We start from the raw sequence: 22,368 nt of genomic DNA, 5'->3' as shown, positions 1-22,368 counted from the left end.
CAATGCAGTAGTTGCTGGAAGCTTGTAATGGGGAGGTGGTCTTGGTCAGAGGGGGCACCACTAAGCGGTAGTCTTGTGCACTGTTTCAGACTTGCGTGAGAACTGTTATTTCCCTATGTGTTTTCCAGACCATGCTGAGGTTACAGGGGGACATCTGGGTGCCTTCACTTCTAGGTCCATTCCATATTCCACAACAGGAAGTTCCTCTTTTTGTTTAAAGAACCTAGAACTCTAGGGTCTTAATTTGCCCTAGAAATAATAAAAGTAAGGAAGACCCAGGATGCTTTTTGAGCAAAGAATATATGCTCTGAAACAGTGCTGCTTCTGCAGCGGGATGGAGCGGGGTTGAAAAGCAGGGGCTAGGAAGACACAGACACGATGGCTAGAAGGTGGGGTGAATGGGTGAATTGAGTGATCTGTAGTGGTGATGGTCGTTCTTGATTACTGCTGCAATGTAGCCTAGCAGCACTAGGAGAATGGTTCAATTAATCCCTTTTTAATTTGGCTTCACGCTTATGGTGTTACATTGTGTATGGTATTGTATTGTATTTCCTGAAAAACTGCCTGAAGCTGTTCTGTCACTTATGTTTAAACAAAAGTCACATTAAAGAGAGGAAGCTGGCTTCCTATGCTTTTTCATTGAGGTTCAGAATGTGGGAGTACTCCTCTATTTCCTTACTTCAGCACTCTAGTAGTAAGTGACTTTTGCGTTAGGTTTCACCAAGGCTGTCCTGTTGTCATAAAATTTAGCCATGTATACCATCTGATAATTAAGGAAACCAAAATTTGAGATACTCTGCTTTGCGTTGAATAATATTGAAATAAAATGAAATAGTTTCAAAATAATAATAATGACAACAACAATAATGAAAGAAATCCAGTACTGTAGTCCAAAACTGTATTGCCATGACCCTGCAAAGATTTCTACAAAAGCAGATCCCAGGAGATATGGCTACTAAGACTCTGTAAGAGGCTTCTGTTTTTTGAACAGAGAAAGTTGAAAGACATAAATAGATAAAATACTAAGTTGTTGTGTAAATTTGATTTTGGAACAAGTGCATATGTGGTACTTGAGTGTTAATATTTTTATCAAAATAAGGAGAAAACTGAGGTGTGAGGTTGAATACAGCCGTGCATTGTAATTCACTTGGGCAAAAAAATTTTCTTGTTTTAACATGAGAGGCCCATTCTAAAGAAAATGGTGGTTTAAGCTCTTTTGTTGACAGAGACATGAAATGACAAGTAAGTATGTGACAAATCTTTTGCTAGCTGCTACCTGCTTTTATGTAGCTGACAGTCCAAGTTTAATGAAAAGTAGTTTCTACTTAAACCTTTTGAAGATGTGAATGGATTCAACGAGAAGACCTTTACAGATCTTAATTTGAAATATTTCTGCTTATGTTATAAAATTATTTTTATACCAATTTTCATGTAATTGATTTGCTGCTTTATTTTTGTCATTTTTATCTTACTGACAGGTAGTCAATTGGCTTGAAGGACCTGGATCAGAACAGCTAAGAACCCAGTGGGGAATAGGTGATTCAATTAGAGCTTCACAAGCTTTGCAGCAGAAACATGAAGAGATTGAGAGTCAGCACAGTGTGAGACTTCCCATACCCTTTTCAAGTATCAAAATTCTAAGTACATGCAATGTACTTTGGTTATGAGTATCTAGAATTTGCATAGTGCATGATTTTATGGGTTACAGAGAAAAGTATCTGAGCAGTTTAAGAACTTAATATGGTCATTATATGTATATGATATTTATTTTGTTTTCCAGTGTAGAAAAATACTGATTTCTGTGTATGATTTTTCTTGGTTTTATTACATTACAATTCTTAAATTTTCATGTTGAGTAGGAGGAGTAAATTTCCTTTTTCTCCCTGCCAAAATGGCTGAGAAGTCCTGTACTTCTCAGGTGAATAAGTTAATATTTTTGTGTTTATTAAATTACATTTAAGAGTAGCTAAGAGTGGCTTAACACTTTCATTGGTAAAGACTTAAGATATAGTTTATGTTCATAATGAAATCTTGAACAGACCATTTTGTAGCTGTACTGACTAGATGTCTTTGCATCTAATTTTGAAGACTTCCTAAGGTTCAGTAGAATGTTGTCTTTCCATCAGATGATTAACTACAATTGGGATATGAATACTCATTGTTCCCAAAGGGAGTGTTGCTTACAGTGCTTTTCCTCTTTTCTGCCTTTCCTTGTAGACATTGACAGTTCTGTCCACTTTTTCTGAATTCCCTTTATAGTCATGGCAAAGAAAATAGACACTGGGTTATAAATTTTCTGACGTAATTTAGAGAAAAAAACAACAAACAAAACAACCCAAACCTTTAGTCTGAATAACACTGTGCCCTAGACTACACAGGTTCTGTTGACTACATCTCTGCTGAGTAGTTTCCTCACTCAAATGCAGAGGTGTGTGTAGGTGTCTGTGTTTGGTCAAGTGAATCCCATCTCTGTCTTCTCGTTGCTTTAAACTCTTCAAGCAATGTTCTACTCTGAAAACCAGTGCCTTCTAAAGTGTAAAAGCTCTTACAGTTAAAATTCTAACTGGAATGAAAAAAAAAAAAAATCCCCTGCCTACTTCATTGAAAATATAATTTTGTATATCTTTCAGTTGTGTTTGCACTTCAAATTGAAAAAAGAGAACAAGGTTGAATACCCATTACAGAGAATGATGCTTTAGCTGAGGCTAAATACAGTCCTTGAAATAACTGAAATCCCACTAAAGTGGTTTGTAGTCTGGCTGCTCATCATTAAAGCACTGACAAGATGGAACGCTGCTTTGTTCTTAGGTGCTGGCAGGAGTGTGTAGAAACAACAGAAAAATTATTTTGCATTTTGTACCAGAAAAAGCAATTAGGAAACCACTGGCCTACCTTAAATTTAGATGCCTGTTTTGAAATGAAAAACATTTTTTGACAACAGCATTGGAAAAATATACTTTGCCTTTTTGTTTGATTTTTTTTAAAATACCTCATAATAGCTGAGTGTAGTCCTCTGCTTTCATTATTTTCCTGTTTTTCCTCTCCTAATAATCAAATTGACAGCTTGCATGCTTGCTTTCTTCTTCAGATTTACTCTGAAGTGAAAAAATAATTTTCTTCTGGTGGTTTTTTTTGTTTGTTTGGTTTGTTTCTTGCTTGTTTTGGGGTTTTTTGTTTGTTTTTGGGGGCTGGTTTGGGTTTTTTTTTTTGTTTCCATTTTCTGACTCTTATTCCTGAGCAATATACTAGAACTTTTTTTTTGAGCAAATATTGGCCTTTTCTCCATGGTTTTGAGCTGTCACATACAGCTGTGCCTAATTTTCCCTGATGGAAAGGATCAGAAACATACTTTTCACATCTGATTTGCCATTTCACTGCTAGCTTGACCAAAATCAATTACTGCTAAAAATAAAAACTAAAAATTGTTAATTTAGTGGGGTTTTTTGTTTGACTTCTCATATTATAGTTGACTTGTCACACTCAGTAAGCTAGATTTGTATGTTCAGTGTTTAAAGTTAATAATGAGTTATGTTGTGTAAACTGAGTTTCTTGAACCTGTGTTTCTATAGTACATGTGTGAAAATAGAAGATGTATGTCATCTTAGTTGCTGCTTTCGGGTAGTAGATGAGAGATTTATTCTGCTCTTAATTTTTTGGCTGATTACTAATTTAACTTTTTTATTACTTTTTTTCCCCTCTTTGCATCTTTTCATACTCTTTTTCTTCCTGTGAGCAGATGGTAGAGGTGACTGGGTAAAAAGAAAAAAATTGCAGAATATGGATATTTATACTATGTGGTTTGCATGCTTTGTAAATAAATGATGCAAAAGCTGAAGACATAATTTGAAAAATTGCAAACATCCTAATAGGAGCGTGACAAGAATTCTAATGAAACCAGATATTTTAGGCCAATAGATGGTGCTGTTCCATAGCATTAGAAATGCATAGGGCATTTGAAGGTCACTCTACTGTAGGCCAAAATAAAAGCTATTGAGCAAATGTATTTTGTTGTACAGACATCTCAGTCATGCAAGATGTGAATGTGATCTTGACGTATCAAGTTGTTTTTAAATCACCCAGAATTGTTAAATGTTTGAACTATTTTCATGGCAACATAACTAACTCCTATGTTTATATTCAGTAGTCAAAGCAGTTGAAAAACAAATCTACACATTTTGAATCGAGTAGTATAAAGCTTTCCTTAAATAAGAAACAATTATAATTTTGAAGTTTCTGTACATAAATACTCATGTTTTAATCAGAAGATAGAGTTTACTTCCACCTTCTCAACAGTAGTATTATTTTCTAAATGTTTTAAGAGAATTATTGCTGGTTTTAATCATGTCACTGAAAGCAACACCTACATAGTCTTAAGAACAGCTTTTTGTGATAGCTCACCACTTGGCAAATGTCTTTTGTTTCAGTAGAGCACTATAGACATGTAAGCATTAAAAATTTGTTTAAAAATGGTGGAATTCCTCTGTTGGTTCAGTAGCCATGCCTTGTAATCTTCCCATCTTTCTGCATCATTTTTTCTGTACTACTGTACATATATTAAAATGTACCAAGCACTTTTTGAGTTGATTTGAAATTAGGAACATTTTTTCCTCCTGTATGAGATTTCATAATTGTGGTGTAAGCTGTAATAAATTCATTTTTTAATCTGATTATTTATTATTCTGCGGTTACATGCATGCCATTTTAAGAGAAATAGGATTATGCTTGGTATTATTTTAACACTTAATTTCTTGTGTTTGTAGGAGTGGTTTGCTGTTTATGTTGAGCTTAATCAGCAGATAGCAGCTCTTCTAAATGCAGGGGATGAGGAGGACCTTGTGGAATTGAAAGCATTGCAGCAACAGCTGAGTGATGTGTGTTATCGGCAGGCCAGTCAGCTGGAATTCAGGCAGAATCTATTACAAGCAGCACTTGAGTTCCACAGTGTTGCCCAGGATGTAAGTTTTTCTTTTTAAGGTTTCACAGGCTCACCTGTCAATATATTGTTGCCTTAGTATTATAAATGTCAAATGCATTGGAAAAAATTTAGGGGGGTGGGGAGAAATATAATGTCACTTGGAAAATGCAGCGTCTTCATTTACTATAACTGAAACACTGAGAAGATGGATTTCTCCTTTTTTAGGAGGGAAGTTCTTTGTAATATGTCTTACATTTCAAGAGCATTTGAAATAAAATGATTACTAGTTAAAAAGTTGCTTTTCCCCCCCTTTGTATTTTTTTAGGTTAGACACATATGCATTAATTGGACTGCAGTTTTGTGTACTTTTCTAAGTTTCGTTTTTTTAAGTAGGCATTTATTCCATTTATTTTGCTCCTATATTTATCTTAAAAAAAAAACCAACCCAAAAACAAAAAAACCAAAAAGAAAAAAACCACCTTGTCTTCCCCTTCTTCCCCCCATGTAGGGATGTATGCTCTTGGAATTTTGTAGACAGATGGGTCATCTATCTTTCGTCTTGACTTTCAGTTCCTGTAGATGCAAAGAGAAGCTTCTAAAATGACAGATTTCCAAACACTTAGAAAAAGATTGCAGACCTAGCTATCTAAAGCTTAAAACTTATCTTTAAATATCAATATTTATGTTGTTTTTCATTTTAGTTGTCTCAGCAATTGGATGGCTTACTAGGAATGTTGTGTGTAGATGTAGCACCAGCAGATGGAGCATCAATTCAACAAACTTTAAAACTGCTGGAAGAGAAGTTGAAAAGTGTTGGTAAGCAACATATTTCTGCATTTCAGATGCACATAGTCTAACGAATGAATTACAGGAAAAAACCTAATCCCATCACCCCCTTTAAAAAAAAAGCAGAAAAAAATAAGCTAAGTAATGCTCCACCTAGCTACCTTCGACTTGCTTATGCAAGTCAAACTACTACCTGCAAAAATAATCTGGAGATGTTTTCTTTTAAATGCTTTACATGTAATACGTGTTTGTTATAAACCATTATCATGCATTTCATCTGTAAACAAACTTTTTCCCCACTAATCATCCTTAGTATCTTGGGAATATAGTGCTCAGATGATCTTTTTGTCTCCAGAACTGACCTCTTGATGATTGTTATCCACTCGGTTCTAGAATGCTTGTACTGAATATTTTGCAGTAGCTTTGAATGTATATGTTAATAAATGGCACATTTAACATTGTTACACTGTCAAGCGTATAGAATAGAGTATTTCAGTTGTAAGGGACCTACAAGGATCATTTAGTCCGATAAGTTGTAGGAGAAGGAGCTTTGGAGCAAAATCCTATGTGGTAGAAGTCATTCTTTGAATATAACAGTTTGATGCATAAACTAGATATTCCTTTAGGAAAACAGATAGAGCTGCCAAATAGTAGATGTAACAGCAAATTTTAAGGGTTGGCATATTTCAGTATAGAAAACTGTATCAGCCATATCAGTTCTATTATAAAGTAGTAACTTTTGCCAGCCATGGAAGAACATTTAGGCTACAACTGCTTAGCAGTGATAAATATTTTAGGTATTGTGCAACTGTGTGGATGAAGGACATTAATTAGCTATTTATATGCTGAAAAGGTAGTACTCGCTGTCAGCTTTTATTCCTTTTCTTGTTATCTGCTAGGTCATAAAATAGCAAAGCATTAGTTCTTTGTTAATATAGACAAATGCTCACTCAAAAGTTGAAAAGGGCAGTGAGACAGATAGTAATGTCCTTTTCATTTTTCAGCCTTCCATCTCAGATTCTGTTGCATGTCATATCTCTCCTTTGGGGGAAAAAAAAGAACAAATTTGTAAGAGTGACCATTGACTTTTTTTTTAAATTTCTTTTTTTCTGTAGACGTAGGCTTGCAAGGCTTGCGTGAGAAAGGTCAAAGTCTTCTTGATCAGATATCTAATCAGGCATCCTGGGCCTATGGAAAAGATGTGACCATTGAAAACAAAGAAAATGTGGACCATATCCAAGGAGTGATGGAAGATATGCAACTTAGAAAACAAAGGTAATATCAGTAGTTCTAGTCATTAAGATTTTCTTGTGCTGATAGGTCACTTTTTTTTTTTTTAAAGAGACCATTGTGCTTTATCTTCGATTAAGGGATATAGTACAACTGTAATTTATATTTGTGGTATATTTAAATGGAACAAAAGCTTCCCTGCCTAATCTGTTGTAGCTTATTCCTAAATCCAAGCACCTTTTTATATTCCAGTATTGGATGGAGTATTTGAGTGCTTTCTTGTACTTGTAAATGCTCAAGAATCATACATTCCTTTTATATGGAGTTATGGAATGGATGTAATAGGCATCTTTTATATGTTAGCAGTTTGAGATGGAAGGTATACTAATACTATAGTAGTGACTCTAAAATTTTGAATTAATTATGTACTGAGTTATTTATCCTCTTCTTTTTCACAACCTCTACCCTTCAGCATGGCATTTTCACTCCTGAAGATAGGAAGAAAGATGAGTTGGTGTCAGGGGGACAGGGTACAAAATGGAGGCACAGAGTTCACTTTTCAAAATGTGGAGGTATTGTGAGTTTTGGAAAAAGGGAGGGTGAGGAATGAAGTTGTAGTAGGGAAAAATGCTGGGAAGAGCTGAATTTGCAAGGATGGATTATGCCATCATCCTCTTCCTCCAAGCTTTTCATTGATTGCTCTTAAAGATGTAGTAGTACTGGATTGACTACAGTACTGCCTTTTTTCCTACTCGACAGAGTGAGAGTCAGCTGATGTTGCTCATTATTACTGCTGGAACCCCTGAGACAATAATTAAGTACTCTCCATAGAATGTGCCTGAACTTTGAGGGCAATGGCTGAACAAAAGGATTCTCTAGGGAACAAGAAAGTCTAATGAGCATCAAGTTGCTTGTTTTAGGAATTAATTCTACCACTCACAAATTGTATTCTTAGGGAACATAGTCTAAGAAACCATGTGTTTTGATAATGCTTGGAGAAGGTATTGTTTTAAGTATGTTCTCTGAATCCTATTTACTTGAGCAGTACTTGTGTTTAGAGGTCCAACTGCGAAGAGCTATAGAGGACCATGTGTCACTGTACAATAAAATGGCAATTGGAATTCAGTGCTAAGAAGAGAAATTCACACGAGAGAAGGAAAAACTTTATATACGTAGTAGTAGACTCTGAACTAGCTGTTAACTTAAAGATAAACATTGGAATACATTTGTGAAAATTGCTTTAATGTTCAGTCATAATGTGAGAAGCAAGTAAAAGGCTATGGAGTATTAGGAAAGGAATAGAAAACTAGAAGGAAAATGTGATTGTGTTGCTATATAGTTTTGTAGTTCATTTGTGTTTTAAGTGTTACACAAAGGGATATAGAATTGTGGGAAGTCAAGTAGAGGATCAAAAAATCAATAAAATGTTCAGACAAAGGTATGAAGAAGCTTCCAGATGATGAATGATTAAATAAGATTCTTCAGCCTGGACAAAAGACAAAGTAGGACTGCCATCTCTCAATAGCATTTAATAGTAATTTTTGCAACACTTTTTTTTTAAATTCTATTGGATGTTTCTTATTTAGTTATATACATCTGTAGTATAATGTGTATTTAAATGGGCATTTTGCTGCTTTAGTTATGCTTCTGGAACCTATAAACTGTTTTCCTGCATTATTAGAGCAACAAATTTCATTTCTGTAAGCATCACAGTGCTACAGGACATGTAACAAAATGCAGCATGCTAACAAACTGTTCTTTGGAAGTGCTTATGTTTGCAACCAGTTAAAAAAAAAACAAAAAAACCCAAAAAAAACCAACCCAACAAAACCAACCAGATCTGTACATACTGTATTTTGAATTCATCTACAGTGCTGACTGTTGTTGACATTAGTAATTCCATTTGCACTGGACAGGAGTCTGAATCTTGCTGTCTACTTACTAGGCTCTGAAATTGAAGTGGACAAGGTCATTTTGCTAAATGTATTAGCTCTCACTGTTGAAAAGAACTTACAATTTTTTTTTTTTTTACTAGAGAAAGAACTGCTAAATGTGCTTAATTCAGAGCAAGAGAATTAGAATTAGTTTTTATATGAATTAGATTCTAGAATGCTTCCTGACAAGCTACAGGAAAGGACATAATCATGTAAATGTTCAATTATTGCAATCTTTAGTTAGCTAGAAAGAAAAATGGAAAGGTGTATTAATATCTTTTAAGCAGTCCTCATTTTATTCACCTGAAAACTTTGCCACCAGCTCACAGTACAATTTGGAATTATGCCAGGTTTAAGCCAGTTTTCACCTAGACTTCAGTAGGAGAAATTCTGTCTTAGCCATGTGAGCTTCTGTGTGGCCTGCAAGTCTTACCAGTGCAACAAGGTAAGGAACCTGCAATGCTGCTGGAAGGCCTTGTAGCTAATGCTGGTATTGCTGTCTGTAGCACAGCCATGTCAGGAGTCTTGAGGATCATGATTTCAGTGGGTTGTAGTGCTCAGTTCTATTTATTGTATGTTTCTTACTTTCATGTGAGGCATTACGTACTTTGGCCAGGCTAAGCTGCACAAAAATGCTTCAATCACCTTGTCATGAACACTTGCATCTTGATGTTGCTCACTGAAAACATCGCTGTCAAACTCAAAGTGGATTATGTCTGCTATGCATGTGTTGGTGAGTCTGTCTGTGCTACTGTTTAAGGTGTGAGGATATGGTGGATGTGCGGCGACTGAAGATGCTTCAGATGGTACAGTTATTTAAATGTGAAGAGGATGCTGCTCAGGTATGGAAATGCCTACAGAATTTCATCATTCTGGTCTTTGTAGTCCACTGGCTAAACTTAGGGAGATTGATAGTTGTACAGTATTATTTCTGTCACTGTCACATGTAGTTTTATTTAGTGAATTTGTACAGTGAAAATAAAGCATATTGCAATGACTGAAAATTGTGTATTTGGTGATTGCATGCATGATCTACCAGTTTGTGATATTTCATTTAACTTCTTTCCAAATCAAAGTTATGTGATAGTACTGAAGTTACTTCACACTTCTGGATTAATTTCTTTTTAATTTACTAGTTTTTATTCTTTCAACTTCTGTTTTTAAGGCAGTAGAATGGTTAAGTGAACTGCTGGATGCTCTGCTGAAGACACACATCCGATTGGGAGATGATGCTCAAGAAACAAGAGTTTTACTGGAGAAACATCGAAAATTTGTTGATGTGGCACAGGTGAAGTGAATTACTTCTTCAGCAATATGGGTTTTGTAGAGTTTCAGTAGATCTCCTAAACAGAATTGGTACCTGATGAGCCTAATGAGATTTTGAAGTTTCATCAACAATAGCAATGCTGCAGTTTTCTACCTTAGTTTGTTCTGCTTCACATAGGCAACGCAAACCACAAAACATAAAGTTCCCATTGACTCTCTCAAAAGGCATATATTTCAAACAGTCTTTATAATGACTTTTGAAGGAGTGCAGTCAAAATACTGAACTATGAATGAGCCGCTTGGTTTCAGTCTATTTTGTGCCATACGTCATGAAACAGAGCCTGTCTTTCTATTGGTTTACTAGATAGATTTGACTGTTATTGTATGGTGGTCCTGCTCATACAAGGAGTTTTGGCACCAGCAGAGTTAGTGGTTGAACAGAACTGAGAGTTTTAATTCTTGACTGTAGCAGCCAAGCAATGAATCCTGCTGTACAAGAGTCTGCTGAAATTCACTGAAGCCATAGGGCATGTTTGCACACCTGTTTGCAAATCTTGAATATGCAAAGTGATTCTGGGAATATTCTATATTCTATTCTTAAGAATAGAAAGTATACGTGCTGAGCCTTTTTCAGGTGCTTTTTCATATGTATACTGCTTTTAGGTATGTCTAGTTCAGATTTGCCAATTAACAGATGTGATGTTTTCAAATTGCACCTGTTACACTGGAACTGATTTTCTTTTTTGATGAATTAGAACTGATAATGACAGGTGGGTAGCTTGCTGTTATGATGATGTACCACAATGCACCTGGATGCTGGGTGACCACAAACATGGTGACAGTGAAGTTAGTGAGACAGTCATCTTGGCAGTAGGTATCAAGTATCACATGTAAGGTCTAAGCAGCTATTCAGTGTTTTCAGGAAGCTCTGTTCTTTTGCCAGTGTGAATGCTAGACAACAAAGGATTGTTTTTTGTTTGTTTGTTTGTTTGTTTTTTAAGAGTAAAAGCCCTCTTTGGTCATTACAATTTTATCCATACTTCAGCAGTATTCTCTAGTAGACCACCATAGTTCAATATACTTTGTGGACCTAAATTGAGGAGGTTTCATAAACTTGTCTCCTGTTGTGTTAAGATGATAATTAACTCCTAAATTAAATGGTGAGTGTTTATGTGTACTTTCTTCCCATCGTCTCCAACTTTTAGAGTACTTACGATTATGGGAGACAGTTACTACAGGCAACTGTTGTCCTGTGCCAGTCCCTGCGATGCACTTCAAGGTCCTCAGGGGACACACTTCCAAGACTGAACAGAGTGTGGAAACAGTTTACAATAACTTCTGAAGAAAGAGTGCACCGTCTGGAAACAGCTATTGCATTTCATTCAAGTGCTGAAAAGGTATGTTGTGTTTTTTAAGAACAAAAATTTCTTATCAGAATTTAAGCAAACAAAATGTAAGAAAAATAAAATTGTCAGTGTGTATTTTTTTCCTTTCTAAATATTAAAAAAGAGTGGAAAGAAGAATTTAATATTTTTCTAATTGTTAATATCAATACTTAATGCAATTATTGCTTGTGTACCTATATTGGTTTAGGGCCTGCTTAACAAAAAGGAGAAGAGCAGCCCTGATGTTCAGGTGCATTGAATTGGGACTGTGATTTTTTTTATTTTTTTTTTAAACTCTTCAGAGGGGATCTCTGTTTTTGATCATAAAGCATTTCTTTGTGTGTGTTATACTGTATTTCTTAAAGGCAAGGAACACTTCTTGATTTGTGTTTTGTGCGAGGTCTAATACAAAGCTATGGGATCATTTAAGATCTTTGGAGAATTAAGAGGAGTATCGTCTTTTAAGCTGTGTGCGTTTTGAATGTGATGTTATTCTCACAAACTGTAAATTAATGAAACTGTCACCAGTTTAGTTTCCATGCATGCTGTGTTGCTGCATCTTGTGTTTTGCACTTGGAGGGTTGTGAACATGCTTTCTTCAAAATACACCTCTACCTTAGTATGGTTTTCAAATACCTATAACCAGGTGTCTCACCTCCGTGCCCAGGTGGATGATGCTAGAAGCCACCAAGGAGATGAGCAATCAATAATAATTTTATGAGGGATAGTTGCTATTCAGTAACAGCTTCCTGAAGGGGGGGAAAGTTGAGAGTTTTCAAATACTTGAGACAATGTCCATTACTGTAGATCTTGAGAGATAGGGTCTTTTTGTCCAGGAACCATTCTTTCTGTGAAGTGATACATTTTAGAAAAGCACTATGGATTATGTATCTCTAATAGTGACAATAAAATTGCATATAACTGCAAAAAAAAGCCAACCTTGCACATGGTAAAAAAAAATAAATTCATTCTGTCATTGAAGGAGAGCATGGATGCAAAGTTGATTTGTATGCTCCTTGCTTTTATTCATTTATTGTTTGTATTAAAGGAAGATACTTTGAATTTGTAGACACTGAGAATTGCTGGAGGTTCTTAAAAGCAGAAGTACAGCCTCTGTGCTGCCAGAGAGCTGAAAAAAATTTTACCTGATACCAAATTAAAATTGAGTGGTTTGTAAGCTCCTAAAAGGGTTGGTGGTCTCAGTCCATTTTATGAGCATTGTTTCATTATTGCGGTAGTTAATTGCTATATTTTTAAGCAATCATAAGTTAAAAAAAAAGAAGTAAATGAATAGCTAAAAAAATAATACTCTTGTTCAAAAGCAGATTCCCCTCACACTACTGTGACATACTAATGAGACTGTGAGGAAAATGCGCTGTTAATATCCATGCTGCTTTGGAAAAAAAGTAAGAAGTGGTAGAGGGAGAAGTGAAAGAAAATCCAGAACTAAGTACTAGTACTGGGTCCCAATCCCCTCTGGAAACACTCATGTTCAGCCTTTTCTAATCCCACCTCTTCTGTGCTTGAAACAGCTTGTAAGGGGTGCTTTGTTATTCATGCCTATAGGATAGACTATTTCAGTTGGAAGAGACCTACAACGATCATCTAGTCTAACTGCCTGACCACTTCAGGGCTGACCAAGATAAAGCATCTTATTAAGGGCATTGTCCAAATGCCTCTTAAACACTGATGGGCTTGGGGCATCATCCACCTCTCTAGGAAGCCTGTTGCAGTATTTTGACGACCCTCTCAGTGAGGAAGTGCTTCCTAATGCCCAGTCTAAACCTCCCCTGGTGCAGCTTTGAGCTATTCCCATGTGTCCTATCACTGGACACCAGTGATAAGAGCTCAGCACCTCCCTCTCTATGTCCCCTCTTCAGGAAGCTGTAGAGAGCAATGAGGTTGCCCTTCAGCCTCCTTTTCTCCAGACTAGACAAGCCCAAAGTCCTCAGGCACTCCTCACAGGACATTCTTTCCAGTCCTTTCACCAGTTTTGTTGCCCTCGTCTGGATGCATTCAAGGACCAGAACTGCAGTACTCAAGGTGAACACAGTACTCAAAGTGAGGCTGCACCAGTGCTGAATACAATGGGGATAATGGTGTCTTTCATTTTATATGACTGTCTTGATGCAGGTTACTGTTTTTATGCATTTTATATGTGTTGCTGGAATATTGTCTGGCAAGACTATTTTTCCCTTTTTGTTCCCTCTTAGAAGTAGTGTCAAACATTCTAGTACAGAACAGTGGTAGCCCTGAACTATCTTCTCAGTGTAGCTTAATTGATATTTTCCTTCTTGAATTATATTAATATTTCAATTGATCTCACATAAATGTGGCAGTGAAGATGGAGAAAAGAGCATTCACTCTGCCAGTTAATGGCACTTTAAAAACTGTGCTATCCCTTGTCTACTTTGTTATGCATTTCTTCTTCTTTTTTTTTTAAACAGATTTTGCAAGAATGTCCAGAGCAGCCTGAAGCTTTTAATGAAATGGAGCAATTTGATGAAATTGAAGCAGTTGGGAAATCGCTGTTGGACAGACTAACAGTGCCTGTAGTTTATCCTGATGGGTATGCAGAATGTTTTTCTGATGCCTACTGAATATGCTTTTGGTAAAGTTTCGTAATAGTCTTGTATGCAGAAGAATCCTGAATGCTTATGGCTGAAATTAAAAAGTCAGTGCATTAAAAATTCTTTCCCATCTCGTCACAGAAAGCAGGCAGGTCCAATTTCAAACTTCCCAGGGACAATGTGCCCACTTTTTTAAAGTAGGGACTTTTTCGCACTCAGTCATTATTAGATTTATGCAATCTTTACACCAGCAAAGTATGTAAAAGTAACAGAAGAATTACCAGTCTTGATCTCTGCTCCCTGACAAAAGAGCATATTCACATTTGAATTGTGTTATTTTGATTAATGTATTCACAATTCTATCTGAAGTCTTAAAGCCAATATATTGGAGATAAATTTATATTTGATTTATTCAGCAAATAAAACAGTCCTTCCCTTGTGAGTTATTCATACTAATTTAAAATTGGTGACTCTCTTGAGCTGTGAAAGCAAATTGAATTGGGAATCTCAGCCATAATAAAACTCTATTCTCTGTGTTCAGTAAAATACACTTGTCCATTCTGATGCTGAGCTTGTAGTTAATTTCTTCTATGTTAGTGTAACCAAGCCTTCGAACTAGTTTCTGTGTGTAGGATCTGACACCATAATGAATGAAATCTGAAATCAATATTTTGAATTAGAGGCTGAAACCTTATGAGATGGCATCTGGCAACTGTATTATGGGTTACCTGAAATTGATCTGCAAAATACGGTTACAGGAAGCTGGTCATGAAAATTAATTTCCTGTTATCTTATTTCCAAAATATTATGCTCCCTGTGCAGTATAGTTTCCTTCAGTGAGGAGCACTACCCATGAAAATGGACCCAGGACTGAACCAGTAGTGATTTTTACTGGCCTTTCAGTAGTGTATTTGAAAATAGTGGAGGATTTTATAGCTGTGAGGGAAAAAAACAAGAAGTGTGTTATGTTCATTGAAGTATTTTGGTATAACTTGTGTATAGCAGATTATAATGACCCAGTAAAATAGCAACTGTTATTTATTCTTGAAACCAATGTGATTTGCAGATAGACTATTAAGTAAAAACAAACATTAGAACCTGAGAAAGCTCCCTATGAAAGAAGGCAGTTGCCACACTTTTGAGGTTTGAGTCCTAACACAATGCTCCTATAGCTATAGGTATATATACACCTTTATTTTAGGCTGATTGACTGAATCCTGAGTATTATTTCTGACCCCTCTGGCATTTCAGCAAAGTTCTGCATGTCCCCCTTATGAAAAGTGGGATCTTAGCTGTCCTAAATCCCAGGATCCCCTGCTCGTCATCCCTAATCATTCTATTTTTGAAGCATTTAACAAACAATTTGCAAAGAGTTCACTCATTAGTAGAAGTAGTTTAAGAAATGTAGGAACATAAAAAAGTCATTAAAAGCTTGGAGGCATCTTCATCAGCCTCTTTACCACTTCGGACTTTTGTCCATATCTTCTTGGAAGTCCAGCTCACTTTTCCCTGTCCTGCTCGTGGCTCCTAATCTGCATCAGGAAATATATCTGCCCATACTGTGTGATCTTGTGTGCAGTTGTGAAATCTGTTTGCCCCCCCACTCTGTCCCAAGTCCTTTGTCCTGCCACCATTTCCAAAATCTTCAACCTCTGTGCTTTGTAACTGGATTTGATACCTGTTCTTCTGAAACATGTATTCTGTTCAAATTCTCCATTTGCTGACATCTTGGTTAGTGGTTTCCCTAACATTTCAGCTGTTCTTTTGCTGTATTTGAATGAGAGAAATCGACTTACAGAGTCATGTGTTCTTTTCAGTGTGAGAGATAGATGACATAATTTGACAGCATGTGGCTGACTTCGCAGACAGTCCTTCAATAATGCAGTAATTGTGTAGCCTCAGAATTCATGTATAGATTTACTATGACTTGATTGTCATAGTATTCAAAGCTGGCAGACTGACTTGGGGGCTATCCGGAGAATGGCAGTATAAAATAGTGTTTGGAAGTATCCAGTTGCACTTCTAAAACAGCACCCCACTGTTGAGAATCTTTTGGGGTGTAAAAGGGTCATTCAATATGTGAAATAATTTCATCAAGATCTGCTGTCAAGTCTCATCACTGAGTCTCCAAAGCCTTTTAAAGGTGGCTTTTAAATTTCAAGAGGAAAAAGTGCCTATTTTTCTTACCTGCTTTGTGTTTTCTAGTGCTATTCACATATATATTAATGCACTGTTGTACTTTTCACTGATAACTTTTTGTGTGGGTTTTTTTTTTTTCTTTTAGGTCTGAGCAGTATTTTGGGACTCCAAGTGATATGGCTTCTGCCGCAGAACACATTAGAGAGAAGATGAAGCTCGTTAGTCTGAAAAGGCAGCAGCTGAGACAACCAGAAGCCACTACCCCAGAGAGCTAATACTGACCCTTGTCTGTGAATTCATAATAGGACTTCAGTTTGTAATCCAGCATGTTGTTTGCATATTACAGAATTTGGCATAATATATTAAAATGCATTTCACAGCCGTTGTAAGTTTCATCCTTTTTTCAAAGTAAATGTTCTCAGCATCTTAACACTGTACATCTATCAAGCCATAATTATTTAACATGCTATGAAACCATAGATTCCAAGTATCTTACAAAAAGGAACTGTAAACTTTGCACTGAAATTTGCTGTAAAGCTTTACCTGACCTGTCAGCTGCTTCTTAGTTAAAGAGCTGATGCAAGCTTTGAATGGTGCTAATGAAAGTGTTAGGAGTTCCATATTATGAAACTGTAGTTCTTTGCTTCCCCCTATGCCAAGGTGATGTAGTAATTTTAGACTGTAGGTAATGTTCCTGCAGTGTAGACAGTGGTGACCCTACAATTTTAACTTGAAATACTTTTTAAAAATAAAAGATCATTTTTATTGTGCCAGTATGCAACTTGCCCATCAAATCTTTGATATATCAAATTCATTAAACAGATGTTTTCCTATTTGTATTGATAATGTATTAAAAGCTGTTTGTGCTTAATAAAAATCATCTTTTTAAAATCTAATATAAATTTGTTCTGGTCTGTATTCCCAAATGTAATTTTTGTTTATATTTTTGTAATAAATTGTGGTAAAAATCATCCCTCCCCCAATATATTGACAAAGTCAGTATAATTTTTCTTATAAAATATTCTTTAACACGCTGTAGCTATAAGAGAAACTGGTCTTGAACTATTATTAATAGGAGCGAGAGTCTGTGTTATTTTTTTTCTTACTTTCTGATAGCAGTACTTACACAAAGGTAAGAGAGTATGTGCATAAGTCAGTGTTATATTAATAATAGTTTTGTTCCCATGTAAGACCGGTACACATCTCTTGTGCTTTATTTCTAAGTCTTGGTTCACTTTGAATGGAGAATCTTGAATAATGTGAATATCCCTGGTAGTACCTTTTGAGGTTAAGGATTTTAATCTAATTAAAAATTATTAACATGAAATTCATAAACAACTTAGAACCATGCGATTAGTAATAAAATGAAATTTATTAAGAGAAAGGAATTAGACTGAAACAAAATAAGTTGTGTGCATAATTTGATTCACTTCTTACTCTTCAGGATTTAATTTGGATAAATTCAATATTATATTTACTGGAAGATGGTGTAGTGTCTAACCATTTTAGAATACCGTGTGTGAAACAAACAACAGTAGGTTTAAGTACCTTCTCTTATCTCACTATATTTTGCTCACAGTAAAGAGAACACTCTCTTCCTGCGGGCGTTGCTAATACTCTGCAGGGTTTCTTGATGGATCTGTCATTCCAATATCATATTTACTTATTTGTCTCATTTTTTCCACATTTTCTCCACAAGAAAGTGATGTGTCAAATAAAGCAATTTCTCTATTAAAAAAATAGTCATTCAAAATTAATGGCTTCTCTGTAACAACTGATAAAGGTATTTTTCTTTCAGGGTATTTTGGCAGAGGAAATCCAATTATTTTTTTGATGCATTTGATGCAGTGGTACAATATTACATCAATACTAGTTTAAAACCAACTGAAGTTTCACAGACTTTATTTATAAAGAGACTTTTTCAATACGATCTTTTAAAATTTAATTTAGTTGTTCAATTCCATTTGACAAATCTGCTGTTACTATGGCTTATATTTGGATGAGACTAATTTATTTAGAAAATCCAAACATGAAAAATTTACATATATTTAAAAAGCACAAGCACAAAAGTAAATTATTATAGTCATTAGTAAGCACTAATGTGTCTCCAATTCTGCAGCATTTTTTTTGTAAATTGAATCTACTTACAGTAAATAATGGCCTGCAGTATAAAATCTCATTAAAATATTAGTTTACAGGAAGCACATGTTAAAATACTAAGATTATTTGCAGGGGTTTTTTTTTCTATTTTGTTCTATTTTTATTCTGTTTAGGGGCTTAATAATGTATGCAAAACCAGAGCAGTATCAGAAGCTCCTAACTTGTTCATGTGACAGCTGTGTGCACAACTTGGAACTGATGACTGTTCACCCCAATAACCCCCATGTTAATTTTGGCTCCATGTAGAAGTCCAATCTTGAGGCTGTTCTTAGCTGTCATCCAACATTCCTAGAGGCCAGTGGACTCTGACTTTCACCCTGTTGTCTCTAATCGAGCCTCTAACATAACCCCTGCTAGCTTTTGCCCACTCTCTCTCTGCTCCCTTCTCCTTACTCTCTGGGATTTCATGCCTTTAGGGAAATCAAGTGGCTGGTAAGGCGCTGTTTTCCAGCACTTTGCAATTTGTTCGCTTTCTATGTATCAGGAATGATGGCAGTAGTTTTCTAGGTCATGTTGCATGAGTCTGACATATTTCTGAATCCTCCCTGTTAATAAGACTTCCTGTCTTACTGAAAGAATGGAATAAACGCTATCTGCCAAGAATTCTGTTGAATGTAACTAATTGAAAAAGAGATTTTTGTGCTGGTCTTCTCTTAGTCAATCCAACATCTATGGTTGTACTTGCTAATGACCCTTTAGAAATGTCTAACTCTTAACAGCATACAGAGTCAATGAGGTATATAGACATATGCTAGAAGGCAAAAGTATGCTCAAGTAATCTGTTTGTCTGTGCAGGTACTACTGTAAGCAGTAGTGGTGGCTCTACCTGTGGATCTTGCTCTGCATTTTTTGGTAGAAAAAACAATTCAAACAGCGGGGTTCCAAAAGATGCAAATACGTTTTGGGGTTTATGTAACATAAATCACCTGCAGTGAGGGATACAGTGCTACATGTAAGATGGGGAGATACCAATAGAATAGGGAAGGATTGACTGTAAGGATTGTAGTTATTATAGTCTTAAGTATATTATGGCTAATGATTTGGAAGTGATGGAATCAACCCTGTTCCATGGTAATGAAATCAATAAGAAAGATTTCCGAGTTCCTGTTAGCCAATTTTTGATGTATTTGAGATGTTTCAAAATATGGTAAGTATTTTATTACTCTTTCTGGTAATGTAATCCTGAGTGTGTTTTTTTGTGATAGTGAACAGTGAGCAACATTGGAAAGGTGATCAACTCGGTAGGTGTCATCTGTTTTTAGTAGGGCATCAGTCGTAGGTCTCTCTTCCAGCAAAGATTATGGGAATATAATATAGAGACAAGAGGAAGGCTGAGTCAGGATACAAATTCTTCTTTGGAAGGGAGAGGAAAAAAAAAAATATACTTGTTTAAAATTTCAAATGTGCTAAGGAAATTGGTTGGAAAACATTAAAAAAGCAAAGTGAAAATCACAATTTTTTAAATTTATCTGAAAAAGTTAATCTAATTTTCCAGATACTCATGATATTTATAGTTATAAGCTGGATAGCAAAGAGCTAGACTAAGATTTCAAACTTCTCAAGTACAAAGAAAAGCAAATGAAACTTCAATCGGTCTCAAGTTTATAATTTTGGAGTATCTTAAGGTTGTGAAGTGAAAATAATGGGCTGTGTTACCAAGAGTTGCACAGATAATAAAGTACAGGTTTTGAAATAATAATACTGTTTTGTTGGCAGCTTAATGAAAGCATTGAAATGTTAAATGTGTTGCGAGTACCTAATGCTACTGGAAAAAATACCTTTTTGTTTACAGATCGCTCCCACACAAAGTGTGCTTAAAAGTAAGCATGCTTAAAAGCTTAAAGTAATTTAAAATTGTAAAGCATGGGGGTTTTTTATAGTTCTACAATTTTAAATATGTATTTTACATGTTGGCAAACCTTTTAGCTGTTCCACAAGCAGCTAGCCATTGATTACTGTCAGACACCACTGATGCAAGCTGCCGTCAGGAAACTTCTAATGCAGTTTGGACTTGCATGTCAAGGGGAGAAGTACTATGTAAAATATGTTGTTGATTTATTAAGCTCAAACATCTGTGCTCAAAATGTCTGAGTAGACCCAATGTAGCTATCCCAAGTTTCTAATATTTAGTACGTAATAGTCTTTCTTTGGGAAGGCGGATTTAGCCACAGATTATTTGTCAAACTTCTATAGCAAACCATGCCACTGACTGCATGTGACAAATGACAGATCTGACTGCTTTGCACAGCCAGCTAAAATGTGGCTTCTACTTATGACCATACAAATACACTTAGCTCTTCTGAGGAGCCTGACATTACACATCCCAATCTTGTTCTGTCTACTCTGCTATAATACTGTCATCATCAGAAGGCTGCATATCAATTGAGTAAATTAGAAAATAATGAAAAGGAGGTATTGTGGTAGCTGTGGGTCCTGGAACAGGCACAGTAAGATGCTTGGGTGGTTCCGTGTAGATATGCATTGCACGTAGGATAAAGGCTGCTACAGCTCAAGGTAGAAGACTCCTGACACTTCTGTGAAGTCCTGAAAATCCCTGGCTCTATTTGAATGGATATAAATGCTCCCCACACAGTATACTTACAGGTTGGGCCTTAGAAAACTTTATTGAGCCCTTTCCTAGATCTTGCATGAAACATTAATCCTAATAATCTATAAATTATGGAAATGGAGAGTGAAGGTTATCTTAGCTGTAAGAACTGCCTCTCTGAGGAACTGATGGAAGACCTGCTACTTGAGATGTTTTTTATCAGAACAAAGCATAAACAAACACCTCTTAAACCTCCTCATTTCTATTTGTTGCTGTTCTCCATTTTGGCAGGAGCAGTCAATGTGTGATTTTAGTGGTGTAATTTTCAGACATGGTTCACTCTTCTATGCTTCGTTTGCAGTGTATGGATTGCTGTCTCATTTTGGGGGTTTCTGCTTCCCACGTTCATTTTATCAGCAAGAGTTGCAGATGCTGGGTAAGTGACAGCACATTCCCACTGTCATTGCTGACTTTCCAGGCATGTCTGGATTGCTCATGATCCCCATGCCTCACAGGATCAGAGGCTGCAGAGTTCCAGTGGGCTGGAGAGCTCCAGCAGGACTTGTTTCTCTCAATTAGTGTGCCAGGATATTTTTTTTTTTTAAATGTTAGCGAAGTGATAAGCATCTTTTAATGTTCCATTCTCCTCTTAAGGTTTTTAGACTATTAGGAAAGAGAGTAGCTTTCCTGGTGTGTTAGCCATTTCCACAGGCTAGTATACAGCATGGTTAATTGATATTTATTATGATTGTGTGATGCGAGTCTGACTTTTAGAGACTTGGCAACAAGCCATATTCTCAACAGGTGCTAAGTGCAGACTGTTCTCTTTCTGAACCCTTGCATGCAGCTCTGCATGCCTCTATTGGACAATAGATAACCATAAACTAGTCTCAGCAGGGTAAAGATTGTACAGTGTATTCAACACATTTGACTGGTACTCCACGTATCTGTGGTGATGATGTGAACAGGATGACCTACTGTCTGCTTTATATCACTCACTGCCTCTCAGAACATGGCCTTCCTCCCCTCCAGGACAAATGTATCCAAAGAAACACAGTAATGTGGTCAGCTGTGTAGACACGGTTTTTATTAATGCTTTGCTTGAAACAGCATCAAAAGGCTGCAGTGAGCCACATGCTCAATGAGCCTTGTAAGGCTTTTATTTCCACCCATCGTATATGGCCAATTTGTTCAGTAGCTGCCATATGCAGGCATCATTTCACGGTGCATTACCTCTGCAGAACCAGTCACTCATGGAGAAGCCAGGCCATTTGCTCCTGCAGGTGACAGAAATGTGAACTATTGGAATTCTTTTTGCTATTCACTGTTAGCTTTTACCTCTTCTCTAGGTATTGCTTTGTTTTCTGGACCTTATCAGAGATATATCAACATGTCTACCAATAAACTGCCTCCTCTGCAAACAATTTTGTTAAAG

The 22,368-nt window shown here is 36.2% G+C and overlaps 1 protein-coding gene across 1 annotated transcript in view; it reads left to right on the top strand.

Moving 5' to 3' along the window:
• The window catches only part of SESTD1 (SEC14 and spectrin domains 1), a 38,375-nt gene extending 21,254 nt beyond the window's left edge, over positions 1-17,121 (top strand). The window contains exons 9-17 of the mRNA XM_010074368.1: positions 1,479-1,601; positions 4,761-4,955; positions 5,617-5,731; positions 6,817-6,976; positions 9,626-9,707; positions 10,031-10,153; positions 11,337-11,528; positions 13,964-14,085; positions 16,371-17,121. Of these exons, the coding sequence (XP_010072670.1) occupies positions 1,479-1,601; positions 4,761-4,955; positions 5,617-5,731; positions 6,817-6,976; positions 9,626-9,707; positions 10,031-10,153; positions 11,337-11,528; positions 13,964-14,085; positions 16,371-16,500 (1,242 nt within the window). The 3' untranslated portion in view covers positions 16,501-17,121. The remainder of the gene's footprint in view (positions 1-1,478; positions 1,602-4,760; positions 4,956-5,616; positions 5,732-6,816; positions 6,977-9,625; positions 9,708-10,030; positions 10,154-11,336; positions 11,529-13,963; positions 14,086-16,370) is intronic.
• Positions 17,122-22,368: the final 5,247 nt, after the last annotated feature.

The sequence above is a fragment of the Pterocles gutturalis genome, unplaced genomic scaffold (assembly GCF_000699245.1).
Source record: "Pterocles gutturalis isolate BGI_N339 unplaced genomic scaffold, ASM69924v1 scaffold17022, whole genome shotgun sequence".
Lineage (NCBI taxonomy): Eukaryota > Metazoa > Chordata > Aves > Pterocliformes > Pteroclidae > Pterocles > Pterocles gutturalis.
This window is presented reverse-complemented; position numbering and strand designations above follow the sequence as displayed.